This window comes from Salmo salar, chromosome ssa22 (assembly GCF_905237065.1).
Source record: "Salmo salar chromosome ssa22, Ssal_v3.1, whole genome shotgun sequence".
Lineage (NCBI taxonomy): Eukaryota > Metazoa > Chordata > Actinopteri > Salmoniformes > Salmonidae > Salmo > Salmo salar.
The window spans coordinates 19,743,687-19,757,005 of record NC_059463.1 but is presented as its reverse complement, the minus strand read 5'-3'; the positions used below and the strand labels follow the sequence as shown (position 1 = coordinate 19,757,005).

The 13,319-nt window shown below is 44.4% G+C and overlaps 1 protein-coding gene across 11 annotated transcripts in view; it reads right to left on the bottom strand.

Moving 5' to 3' along the window:
- The window catches only part of LOC106583030 (membrane-associated guanylate kinase, WW and PDZ domain-containing protein 1), a 198,412-nt gene that overhangs the window by 43,764 nt on the left and 141,329 nt on the right, over positions 1-13,319 (bottom strand). For 6 of the 11 annotated variants that reach the window (XM_014166771.2, XM_014166774.2, XM_014166772.2 and 3 more), the window contains 4 exons: positions 4,279-4,398; positions 2,956-3,162; positions 1,822-1,863; positions 848-1,070 (listed from right to left, as the gene is read on the bottom strand). In XM_014166771.2, coding sequence (XP_014022246.1) covers positions 848-1,070; positions 1,822-1,863; positions 2,956-3,162; positions 4,279-4,398 — 592 coding nt within the window. Of the gene's footprint in view, positions 1-847; positions 1,071-1,821; positions 1,864-2,013; positions 2,216-2,955; positions 3,163-4,278; positions 4,399-13,319 lie in introns of those variants that run through there. The other 5 variants (XM_014166775.2, XM_014166776.2, XM_045705606.1 and 2 more) reach the window with 2 other exon arrangements.

Genomic DNA, 13,319 nt, shown 5'->3' with positions numbered 1-13,319 from the left:
TTGCATCCAAAGAACACCATACCTACTGTGAAGCATGGGGGTGGAAACATCATGCTTTGGGGCTGTTTTTCTGCAAAGGGACCAGGACGACTGATCCGTGTAAAGGAAAGAATGAATGGGGCCATGTATCGTGAGATTTTGAGTGAAAACTTCCTTCCATCAGCAAGGGCATTGAAGACGAAACGTGGCTGGGTCTTTCAGCATGACAATGGTCCCAAACACACCGCCCGGGCAACGAAGGAGTGGCTTCATAAGAAGCATTTCAAGGTCCTGGAGTGGCCTAGCCAGGCTCCAGATCTCAACCCCATAGAAAATCTTTGGAGGGAGTTGAAAGTCCGTGTTGCCCAGCGACAGCCCTAAAACATCACTGCTCTAGAGGAGATCTGCATGGAGGAATGGGCCAAAATACCAGCAACAGTGTGTGAAAACCTTGTGACGACTTACAGAAAACGTTTGACCTGTGTCATTGCCAACAAAGGGTATATAACAAAGTATTGAGATAAACTTTTGTTATTGACCAAATACTTATTATTTTTCACCATAATTTGCAAATAAATTCATAAAAAATCCTACAATGTGATTTTCTGGATTTTTTTTCTTCTCATTTTGTCTGTCATAGTTGAAGTGTACCTATGATGAAAATTACAGGCCTCTCTCATCTTTTTAAGTGGGAGAACTTGCACAATTGGTGGCTGACTAAATACTTTTTTGCCCCACTGTATGGTGTGTTACGGGGTGTAGGTTATGTTATTGGGTACATACTCTATTAAGTAGACCTCTCCATTCTCGGTGTATGGTAAGGGTACATAGGGCAGGGTATAGGGTGTACATCCGGTAGGGTACGTACTCTATAAAGTAGACCTCTCCGTTCTCGGTGTAGGCCATCTCCCAGTTGTCAGCTAGAGGTCCCAGGGGATCCTCCTCTGTGGGAGGACGGCTGAGGTGTGTGTGTGTCTGCTGAGAGCCGTCCGTGGTGGATGACAACGTGTTGGTCACACCGTAGGACGGGGCGTTCTCACGTAGGGCGTAGGGGCGCACGGAGGGGTGCTCGTCGGGTTCACTTGAGTCTCCTATGGGGGGGATGGTGGTGAGGAGAGGAGGAAAGGGAAGCGTAGTCATTTGCACAGAACAAATACATGTGTGCAAACAAAATACACACACACACATTCTGAGGCAATGCCACTAGAGTTTGGTGGCCTCATATCTGTTCAAACCCGGCCTTGATATGTAGCCTAGTAGTTTTAGACCTGAAGGAACCTCTCTTCCCTTCATAACATGTACACACTTGGCCAACTGTTGTGGCTGACTGAGCGAGGACCTTGATCTGACCTCTGACCTCTTGGAGGAGAGTGATGATTAGATGAGTGCCCCTCCCCCTCTCTCTGAGGTCAGCAGATGCTGTTCAGTCACTCACCCCCCCCCCGACACCAGGCCAGACTGCCTCTCGTCTCCTCTCCTCCCAGACAAACACTAACACATTGGGAACAAATCAACTACTCTTGGTCCCATCTGAAATCAAACCCACATCATTACAACTATTTACAGAATCATGCTCCATGGCTGAAGACTTAAGGGTCAGTTCATTTGACCCAATCACAAATGTAAGTAGGTTACAGCAGGAGAATGGAAAGAAAGTACCTTTGTTTAAGAGTGCTGATATTTCAAAACAGCTTTCTGACATTTCAACACAAACAGTGTCATGAAGTTCTTTTACAACACTCTTATATGAAGAATAAGGAACATTACCAGGTACAACACAATCACCAAACAGCAATCACAACACGGAAACCAGCAACACGTAGCCCATACATGTAGACTAACCTGTGTTCACAAGCCTAGTATTTCTGTAACAATATCTATTATCTATTGCAAATACAAAAACAAGAGGAAACAGAGATGTTAGATGAAAACTAAATCTCAAGAACACACACATAACCAAAAAAGAGCACACCTCATGCCGCTGTTCACAAGTTCTCGCAAACAGCACATGTCAAATCATGTTCTATTACTCACCATTAACAACCGTTTTCAGACAGAAACCGAGAGAAACCAGCTGGTTTCAGACCTGGGCGCTGCACATTCTGCCTCCTATTGCAGCCAGATGGCACTATTTTATCTATCTTCAGATAGACAGTGGCGGATGTAGACTAAACAACCAACCAACCACTCTCCACACAAAAGGACCACTTGTATCCTGTATCCCTTTCCCATAGCCCAGCAGTTTAAATCTGTCTCTCTGTGTCTCTCGCCGTGTGTGTCTCTCTCTCTCTATCTATCTCTCTAACTCGCTCTGACTCTCTCGCTCGCTTTGTGTCTCACTCTCTCGCTCGCTCTGTGTCTCACTCTCTCGCTCGCTCTGTGTCTCACTCTCTCGCTCGCTCTGTGTCTCACTCTCTCGCTCGCTCTGTGTCGCTCTCTCTGTCTCGCTCTCTCTCGCTCGCTCTGTGTCGCTCTCTCTCGCTCCCTCTGTGTCGCTCTCTCTCGCTCCCTCTGTGTCGCTCTCTCTCGCTCCCTCTGTGTCGCTCTCTCTCGCTCCCTCTGTGTCGCTCTCTCTCGCTCCCTCTGTGTCGCTCTCTCTCGCTCACTCTGTGTCGCTCTCTCTCGCTCACTCTGTGTCGCTCTCTCTCGCTCTGTGTCTCTCTCTCTCTCTGTGTCTCTCTCTCTCTCTGTGTCTCTCTCTCTCTCTGTGTCTCTCTCTCTGTGTCTCTCTCTCTCTGTGTCTCTCTCTCTCTCTGTGTCTCTCTCTCTCTCTGTGTCTCTCTCTCTCTCTGTGTCTCGCTCTCTCTCTGTGTCTCGCTCTCTCTCTGTGTCTCGCTCTCTCTCTGTGTCTCGCTCTCTCTCTGTGTCTCGCTCTCCTGGTCTCGCTCTCTCTGTGTGTGTCTCTCTGTCTCTTTCTCTCTCTGTTTCTCTCTCTGTATGTCTTGCTCTGTCTTGCTCTCTCCTTCCCTCTCTTACCTGTTAAGCTACTGTTCATCTCCGGGAGTTCCTCGTCCTCCTCCAGGTCTACAGGCACTATTCCAGCATTTTGCATCTCATTGTAGGACTTGGTGCGTCGGGGAGTGGAGTGCTGGGAGCCCGGGAGGCTGTCTTGCAAAGCATCACTAGTAATCACTTTCCCACTAGGGGGCTGGCTCGGTGGCTTGGGTGTTCCATAATAGTTACCTAGGCAACAGGAGGATATTAGCATGTTTAAAAAAAACAAAAGGGAGGGAGATAGGGAGGGAGAGGAGGGGGTATAATCACAAAGTCTTTGTATGCAGATGAGGGGGCTAAGAAGGCATGACCACAGAGTTCCTTTGGGACTTTCTAGTCTAGTGCATTCTATTGGTGGAAGTGAGGAGGCTGTTTATCCCCTCTGGCTGTGTGTTTTCTCTGGGAAAGTGGAGCAGGCCCATTGTCTAGGCCCACTGACCAAACTACACAGACGGAACAGCCACTTCATTAAACGTGCATGTGAATGAATGATATTTATGCATGACATGTTTAATGCTCCACTGTTGTTGATTGCCATTCTTTGCTGTTCAAATATACACAACACTGGAAGTTGCGTGCGAACAAAGCCAGAACTCTTCCCCTCTCACGTCCCCTCTCACACAGAACATGATGCCAGGGTAATGATGACTATCTTGTGGGAATGGGTTTATTCACACAGGGCTGTAAAAATGTCTCCTGTCATCACTACTCAACTTATTGCAGAAGCCTGTTTAAAACGCACCTAGTACACTCTCACTTCCAGAGATATACTACCCACATACAGTAGACAGTAGATATCTAAGTAAATAATACACCTAGTACGCTCTCACTTCCAGAGATATACCACCCACATACAGTAGACAGTAGATAACTAAGTAAATAATACACCTAGTACGCTCTCACTTCCAGAGATATACCACCCACATACAGTAGACAGTAGATACCTAAGTAAATAATACACCTAGTACGCTCTCACCTCCAGAGATATACCACCCACATACAGTAGACAGTAGATACCTAAGTAAATAATACACCTAGTACGCTCTTACCTCCAGAGATATACCACCCACATACAGTAGACAGTAGATACCTAAGTAAATAATACACCTAGTACGCTCTCACCTCCAGAGATATACCACCCACATACAGTAGACAGTAGATACCTAAGTAAATAACTTGTCCAGGATTCAACTGATGACATGGATGGTTTACCTCCACGTGGTGTTCACTTCTGAGGGGCCCTAGTTAGTCTCCACACTCAGACTATGGATACACTGAGTGAGTAAGCATTGCTGCAGGTGTTACCTTCATATGTTCCTATTTCCAGAAGGGTTCCCCTCTGCTCCAGCGCCAGGAAGTCCTCCACCGGCAGGAAGTTGTAATCTACCCCAGGGACCTCTCCGTGACGCGGGGGACGGGTTGTACCTGAGGAGCCAATCAGAGAGAGGGACGGGTCATCAACCAGGAAGATAACACAACGTTGATGATTTAGCCTCCACACAGAAAATGTGTCTAAAGTTGGAGTGAGATTAACCCAAAGATAAAGCATTTTAAACATAGTCAGTTTCATGATTCACACATGGTGACAAAATAATGAATTTAACAGTGACAATGACCGCATAATTGGATGACAACAACTTAAAGATGAGTCTTGTTTATTTATGCATTCAGGATGTGCTGTGGGAACCCCGTGTCTAAGTAACACTACTGTGTGTGTGAGGTTGTGTGTGTGTGTATAGAGGTGTGTGTGTGTAGAGGTTTTTGTGTGTGTGTATAGAGGTGTGTGTGTATGTATAGAGGTGTGTGTTTGTGTATAGAGGCGTGTGTGTATATATAGAGGTGTGTGTGTATAGAGGTGTGTGTGTGTGTGTATATATAGAGGTGTGTGTGTGTGTATATAGAGGTGTGTGTGTGTATATAGAGCTGTGTGTGTGTGTGTGTGTGTATAGAGGTGTGTGTCTGTGTGTGTGTGTGTGTGTGTGTGTGTGTGTATAGAGTGTGTGTGTGTGTGTGTGTGTGTGTGTGTGTGTGTGTGTGTGTGTGTGTGTGTGTGTGTGTGTGTATAGAGGTGTGTGTGTGTGTGTGTGTGTGTGTGTGTGTGTGTGTGTGTGTGTATAGAGGTGTGTGTGTGTGTATAGAGAGGTGTGTGTGTGTGAGGTTGTGTGTGTGTGTGTATAGAGGTGTGTGTGTATAGAGGTGTGTGTGTATGTATAGAGGTGTGTGTGTGTGTATATAGAGGTGTGTGTGTGTGTATAGAGGTGTGTGTGTGTATATAGAGGTGTGTGTGTATAGAGGTGTGTGTGTGTATATATAGAGGTGTGTGTGTGTGTATATAGAAGTGTGTGTGTATAGAGGTGTGTGTGTGTGTATAGAGTTGTGTGTGTGTGTGTGTGTGTGTGTGTGTGTGTGTGTGAGTGTGTATAGAGGTGTGTGTGTGTGTATAGAGGTGTGTGTATAGAGGTGTGTGTGTGTGTGTGTATAGTGGTGTGTGTGTGTGTGTGTGTGTGTGTGTGTGTGTGTGTGTGTGTGTGTGTATAGAGGTGTGTGTGTGTGTATAGAGGTGTGTGTGTGTGTGTGTGTGTGTGTGTGTGTGTGTGTGTGTGTGTGTGTATAGAGGTGTGTGTGTGTGTGTATAGAGGTGTGTGTGTGTGTATAGAGAGGTGTGTGTGTGTGAGGTTGTGTGTGTGTGTGTATAGAGGTGTGTGTGTATAGAGGTGTGTGTGTATGTATAGAGGTGTGTGTGTGTGTATATAGAGGTGTGTGTGTGTGTATAGAGGTGTGTGTGTGTATATAGAGGTGTGGTGTGTGTGTGTATATATAGAGGTGTGTGTGTGTGTATATAGAAGTGTGTGTGTATAGAGGTGTGTGTGTGTGTATAGAGTTGTGTGTGTGTGTGTGTGTGTGTGTGTGTGTGTGTGTGTGTGTGTGTGTGTGTGTGTGTGTGTGTGTGTGTGAGTGTGTATAGAGGTGTGTGTGTGTGTATAGAGGTGTGTGTATAGAGGTGTGTGTGTGTGTGTGTATAGTGTGTGTGTGTGTGTGTGTGTGTGTGTGTGTGTGTGTGTGTGTGTGTGTGTGTGTGTGTGTGTGTGTGTGTGTATAGAGGTGTGTGTGTGTGTATAGAGGGTGTGTGTGTGTGTGTGTGTGTGTGTGTGTGTGTGTGTGTGTGTGTGTGTGTGTGTATAGCGGTGTGTGTGTGTGTATAGAGGTGTGTGTGTGTATAGAGGTGTGTGTGTGTATAGAGGTGTGTGTGTGTGTATGTGTGTGTGTATGTGTGTATAGAGGTGTGTGTGTGTGTATAGAGGTGTGTGTATAGAGGTGTGTGTGTGTGTATAGTGGTGTGTGTGTGTGTGTATAGAGGTGTGTGTGTGTGTGTATAGAGGTGTGTGTATAGAGGTGTGTGTGTGTGTATAGTGGTGTGTGTGTGTGTGTATAGAGGTGTGTGTGTGTGTGTATAGAGGGTGTGTGTGTGTGTGTGTGTGTGTGTGTGTGTGTGTGTGTGTGTGTGTGTGTGTGTGTGTGTGTATATAGAGGTGTGTGTGTGTGTATAGAGGTGTGTGTGTGTGTGTATAGAGGTGTGTGTGTGTGTGTATAGAGGTCTGTGTTAGGGGGAGCGTTTGGTAATCATAGATGTGGACAGCTCTCATGTTAATGTCTCCTGACAGTGGGACAGGTGGTGTAAAGCAGTGGTTCCCAAACTTTGTATAGTCCCGTACCCCTTCAAACATTCAACCTCCAGCTGCGTACCCCCTCTAGCACCAGGGTCAGCGCACTCTCAAATGTTGGTTTTTGCCATCATTGTAAGCCTGCCACACACACACACACACACACACACACACACACACACACACACACACACACTATAGGATACATTTATTAAACATAAGAATGAGTGTGAGTTGTCGTCACAACCCGGCTCGTGGGAAGTGACAAAGAGCTCTTATCGGACCAGGGCACAAATAATAAGAATCAATCATTTTGCTCTTTGTTTAATATCTTATAAAACCTTATTTGTTCATCAAAAAAGGTGAATAACTCACCACAGGAAAATGAGAAGGGTGTGCTTGAAAGGATGCTCATAACTCTGCAATGTTGGATTGTATTGGAGAGAGTCTCAGTCTTAAATCATTTTCTGCACACAGTCTGTGCCTGTATTTAGTTTTCATGTTAGTGTGGGCCGAGAATCCACTCTCACATAGGTATGTGGTTCCAAAGGGCATCAGTGTCTTAACAGCACGATTTGCAGTGTACCCAAGTGACGTCGGGAGAAACTGCTTGCAAGTGCGTTACCACTCCACTATGTCTCCCTGTCATTTATTTTGCTCCATCAGTACAGATACCAACATGAGCAGCAGCTACGTTTGGCTACATATGGACCGTTAGTAGAATTCCCGCGAGAGAGTAAAGGTTAATGTGATTGGATGTTCATTATTTGACTAGGCTACCTGTATTTGACATTGTGTTGTTATTTCGTTGAACACTAGATGGTTGAATACATTTTTGACAGTGGCTACTCAGGCGAAGAAAAAAAACTCGCCCAAATGTATAGCCCCTTTGGAAAATATAAATGAACTGTTTGAAAATGTGAAGATTATTATTTTTAATAATAATAATAATAAATATAAGTATATATACTGCTCAAAAAAATAAAGGGAACACTTAAACAACACATCCTAGATCTGAATGAAATAAATAATCTTATTAAATACTTTTTTCTTTACATAGTTGACAACAAAATCACACAAAAATAATCAATGGAAATCCAATTTATCAACCCATGGAGGTCTGGATTTGGAGTCACACTCAAAATTAAAGTGGAAAACCACACTCAGGCTGATCCAACTTTGATGTAATGTCCTTAAAACAAGTCAAAATGAGGCTCAGTAGTGTGTGTGGCCTCCACGTGCCTGTATGACCTCCCTACAATGCCTGGGCATGCTCCTGATGAGGTGGCGGATGGTCTCCTGAGGGATCTCCTCCAGACCTGGACTAAAGCATCCGCCAACTCCTGGACAGTCTGTGGTGCAACGTGGCGTTGGTGGATGGTGCGAGACATGATGTCCCAGATGTGCTCAATTGGATTCAGGTCTGGGGAACGGGCGGGCCAGTCCATAGCATCAATGCCTTCCTCTTGCAGGAACTGCTGACACACTCCAGCCACATGAGGTCTAGCATTGTCTTGCATTAGGAGGAACCCAGGGCCAACCGCACCAGCATATGGTCTCACAAGGGGTCTGAGGATCTCATCTCGGTACCTAATGGCAGTCAGGCTACCTCTGGCGAGCACATGGAGGGCTGTGCGGCCCCCCAAAGAAATGCCACCCCACACCATGACTGACCCACCGCCAAACCGGTCATGCTGGAGGATGTTGCAGGCAGCAGAACGTTCTCCACGGCGTCTCCAGACTGTCACGTCTGTCACATGTGCTCAGTGTGAACCTGCTTTCATCTGTGAAGAGCACAGGGCGCCAGTGGCGAATTTGCCAATCTTGGTGTTCTCTGGCAAATGCCAAACACCCTGCACGGTGTTGGGCTGTAAGCACAACCCCCACCTGTGGACGTCGGGCCCTCATACCACCCTCATGGAGTCTGTTTCTGACAGTTTGAGCAGACACATGCACATTTGTGGCCTGCTGGAGGTCATTTTGCAGGGCTCTGGCAGTGCTTCTCCTGCTCCTCCTTGCACAAAGGCGGAGGTAGCGGTCCTGCTGCTGGGTTGCTGCCCTCCTACGGCCTCCTCCACGTCTCCTGATGTACTGGCCTGTCTCCTGGTAGCGCCTCCATGCTTTGGACACTACGCTGACAGACACAGCAAACCTTCTTGCCACAGCTCGCATTGATGTGCCATTCTGGATGAGCTGCACTACCTGAGCCACTTGTGTGGGTTGTAGACTCCGTCTCATGCTACCACTAGAGTGAAAGCACCGCCAGCATTCAAAAGTGACCAAAACATCAGCCAGGAAGCATAGGAACTGAGAAATGGTCTGTGGTCCCCACCTGCAGAACCACTCCTTTATTGGGGGTGTCTTGCTAATTGCCTATAATTTCCACCTGTTGTCTATTCCATTTGCACAACAGCATGTGAAATGTATTGTCAATCAATGTTGCTTCCTAAGTGGACAGTTTGATTTCACAGAAGTGTGATTGACTTGGAGTTACATTGTGTTGTTTAAGTGTTCCCTTTATTTTTGTTGAGCAGTATATATATTAAATTATATAATGTGTGTGTGTGTGTGTATATATATATATATATATATATATATATATATATATATAGGAGGATATATATATATATATACATATATATATATATATATATATATATACACACACATACATACATAACACACACATTATATAATTTAATATATATAATTTAATATATATATAATATATATACATAATTTAATATATATATATATATATATATTAAATGTTAATCACATTTATATTTGGCGTACCCCCGTATGGGAATACCTGGTGGAAAGTCAGTGCTAAATGGCTCTATGATACATTGGTGACGAGATTATGGAACCCCGCCATGATAAATGATGACAGAGCCAGTCAAACTCATTTCCTGTCCACCATCTCTATCTTTTTGCTCCCTCTCTCGTTCTATCTTTCCCTCTCCATTACTAAAGAGATGTTGTTTACCTACTACTACTCCAAAGATATTCTGCTTGACCCAATAAGTATTGAGGTAACGCTTTGTCATGGTGGATGAATTAGAAAACACGTATTACATTTTCAAGAAATCTCATCAACAGAAAAACAATACCATCTATCTACAATGTTGCTTTACTACAAGCACTGTGATGTCTGAACAAAGACGGCCGCCCACGAGGCAGCAGCTCCTTCTACCTAAACAGTGGAGGGAGAACCAATCACCAATCTCTCCTGCTTGTTCCTTCTCTTCAATATGGGAACAACAGCCTCCTCACTCCAGTGAGGTGATGAGAATATGGCTGCTGGTAAAAATAGCCCAGGGAGGCGAAGCTGGGAGATTCTCTTGCCACAGCGGCCATTTCAATGACAGCTAAGATAAATCAGAGATGTGACGATAACTCACACACACACCAGTTCCATAGTCTCCATCACACCACTGTCATATTCTCAATCACTTCTTCAATATCCTCTCCCCTTTAGCCACAGCTGTGACTTACAGGAGATGTGACTTAATGGGATTGCTCCTCTGTAAATTGTGTTCTGTGTACAATGTAGCTTGTGTACGACATCACTGTGGTCGGTGATTCACATCTCCTCCACCCTCAGTGCAAACTAACTCATCTTTCTTCTAGTGAGGGAAAATCGATGCGTAAGACAAACCCTCAAACAAAGGCTGAACTCTATCAGAGGAACCCCATGGAGACAGTACATCTGTAGTGTTGACCTTGGTGGAGGCTTCACCCAGGATGACTGTTCTACTACCAAAGCAGACTCAGTAGTGCTGTTGACTCATCCCCGCCAATCACACAGCTCCACTCAGACAAACAGGAAGTGTGAGTTGTGACCCGTATTTCCAGGCCAGAATAGCCAGCCTCTCAGCCAGATGATTAGAACACTGTCATTCCTATTGAGTTAATTAATTCCCTGTCCCACACAAAAGCTCCATTGATGTCTGCTGTGGAAGAGAAAGTCCTTCAAAGCTCCTCATAGAATCGCTTTAACGAGTAAAATGACAGCACAGACCTCTTCTGTTCCAGCCTGACCTCACAAACCCGGAGGAACACTAGAGAGAGCCCCAAACCAACCTTTACACAGTTAGCATAAACCACCAATCAACACACAATATGGCCTTTGAGATTTGATGCAAGCAATTGCCTAACGTTAACGCATGGCTAGAGGGATTGTTGAGAATCGTCAGTGCGGTAATATCATTAGTAATACAGCAAATGCTTGATTGATGATAAGGCTTTAAATACTGAGAAGCTTTCCACTCTAATGCACTATTTACCATGGTAGCAGTTATTTATATACTACAGTATTAGCATATTTTATTAATCATAATGCTGACATGCATTTCCACACAAACAATGCACACTGATTAACATTGTGTGTATGGAGTAGGGCAGTGAATGTTGCAGGCCTAGGCTTACATTGCATGCAGTGAGACATTTTATGTTGGTAAGGACAACCCTGGAATGACAATCACTCATAAGCTAGCCTCAGTCTCCTCTGACACTGAGAGCTTAATTTACTCATACTGCAGTTGATACCATTTTCCGTATGATTCTGATTGCTCTGGACGGCAGAAAAGGGACAATGTGAAATTTTGGTGCAAGACTGGCCGACTAGGGCAAAAGTAATACTGCAATATTGTCTAAAATAATACCCTAATATGTGACTGTATGTGTGCGCACCATGCGGTGCTCCTGTTTCCACCGGTGGCCCAGTCACCCATACATGGACCCCTAGCCCACCCCCAGACTGTGCCACCGGTGGAAACAGGAGCACAGCATGGGGCGCACACAGGCCTGTAACGCTCCAAAGGTTAACAGAGGAAACACTTATCACAATCAGCAGCTGTTCACACACATACACCCATTGCTGAGGGGAGGGGTGTGGCCACCAAATGGCATGGTCCAGGGCTAAACAAGGAAAAACAATCACCTAATGGGCTTTAAAAAGCAACATCCCCTCAGAAACTCACACACACACACACACACACACACACACACACACACACACACACACACACACACACACACACACACACACACACACGTGTCCTTCTTAACTGCATTATTTTACTTTAGATGTGTGTGTATTGTTGTGTATTGTTAGATATGTGTATGTGACCAAATATAATTTGATTTGTCACTGTGAAAGGCTGGATCCCTCTGCTGTTCAGCGTCAGTATCCTGGCCTGGCCTAATCCTCCCCATAGCCAGTGACCTGACCACAACCCCATGTCACTGCTCCCAACATATTGATCATTTCAGTCAGCACCCTTACATCTAGTCCACAATCATCCCTGAACAGCTAGCCTCATTAACCTATTATCACCCCCAAAATAGGGGTAAAGTTTAAAAATCAATATGTCATCCCTTGGACTGCATGCATCACTCCACTTGTCATGAGCTGGGTGCTATGAAGGTGACATCACCATGACACCTTAACCACAATCGATACATGGCCATCACTGTAACCTCAGCTAGCTACCTCACAGACAATCAATTAGCTACAGCACGGGTCTCTAACCTTTTCTAGCATGAGAGCCAAATAAAAAAAAATTCAACATGTTGCGAGCACTATATTTTCTGTCAATATATCTGGTAAAACAATGGTTAATAAACAACTCTATAAAATCCATGATTTTTTTAATACTAAATAATGTTTTACATTTTCCCAAATAGTTTTATCCTGGTTTTAGATATTTGTTTAGTTTTTCACTCTCGAAATTACAATTGTTCATAGAGAAACAACATAATTAGATGTTCTGAGTCCATGTCAATGCTTAAATCAAATCTGAATTCAAACACACCTCCAGGCTATGTAAGGGCTATTTGATCAAGAATGAGAGTGATAGAATGCTGCATCAGATGGCCTGGCCTCCACAATCACACAACCTCTACCCAACTGAGATGGATTGGGATGAGTAGGACCGCAGAGTGAAGGAAAACTAACAAGTGCTCAGCATATGTGGGAACTCCTTCAAAACTGTTGGAAAAGCATTCCAGGTGAAGCTAGTTGAAGGGTTTTTCTTTCTTTTTATTATTTTGTACATTGTAGAATAATTGTGTAGACATCAAAACTATGAAATAACACATACTGTATGGAATCATGTAGTAACCAAAAAAAAGTGTTAAACAAATCAGGTAAGCAGTTAACATTTAACCCTTTCATGTGTGAGTTCCAAATATCTCTAACGGTCGCCCCAGCGTGAGTGTTTTTATGCACGTGATGTTAGAACGTTCTCTCCATTCCAGAATGTGATTGTTACGCAACAGCACATTTAATCCGCGCTGCCATCAAACCAAGGCACGCAGCCTGTTTTTGTTTATAGGCTGTTTTCAACTTGTCAATTTAAAATTATTTTCTAACAAGTTTTTATTTTTTAAGAACATTTTGCATTGAGGTGTGTTCCGCCTCATTTATTCACATAAAAGTAGTCATTTTTACTTTTGTGGAAAATGTATTTTTAAAGACATTTCTGACCCGGACAAAATCCCCCAAGCACTTCGCAATTGTTTGTGCAGTTGAAGTCTGCCGACATTTGCGCATGTCCCTTCAGAACAGGATCTGCACACACCTGTTCACATTTTCCGTCTGTTGCCCGCATCGCAGTCATTGTCTTTGTTACCAATAATAACTTCGGAAATGTGTGCGTTTCTATCAAAGTAAGTGCC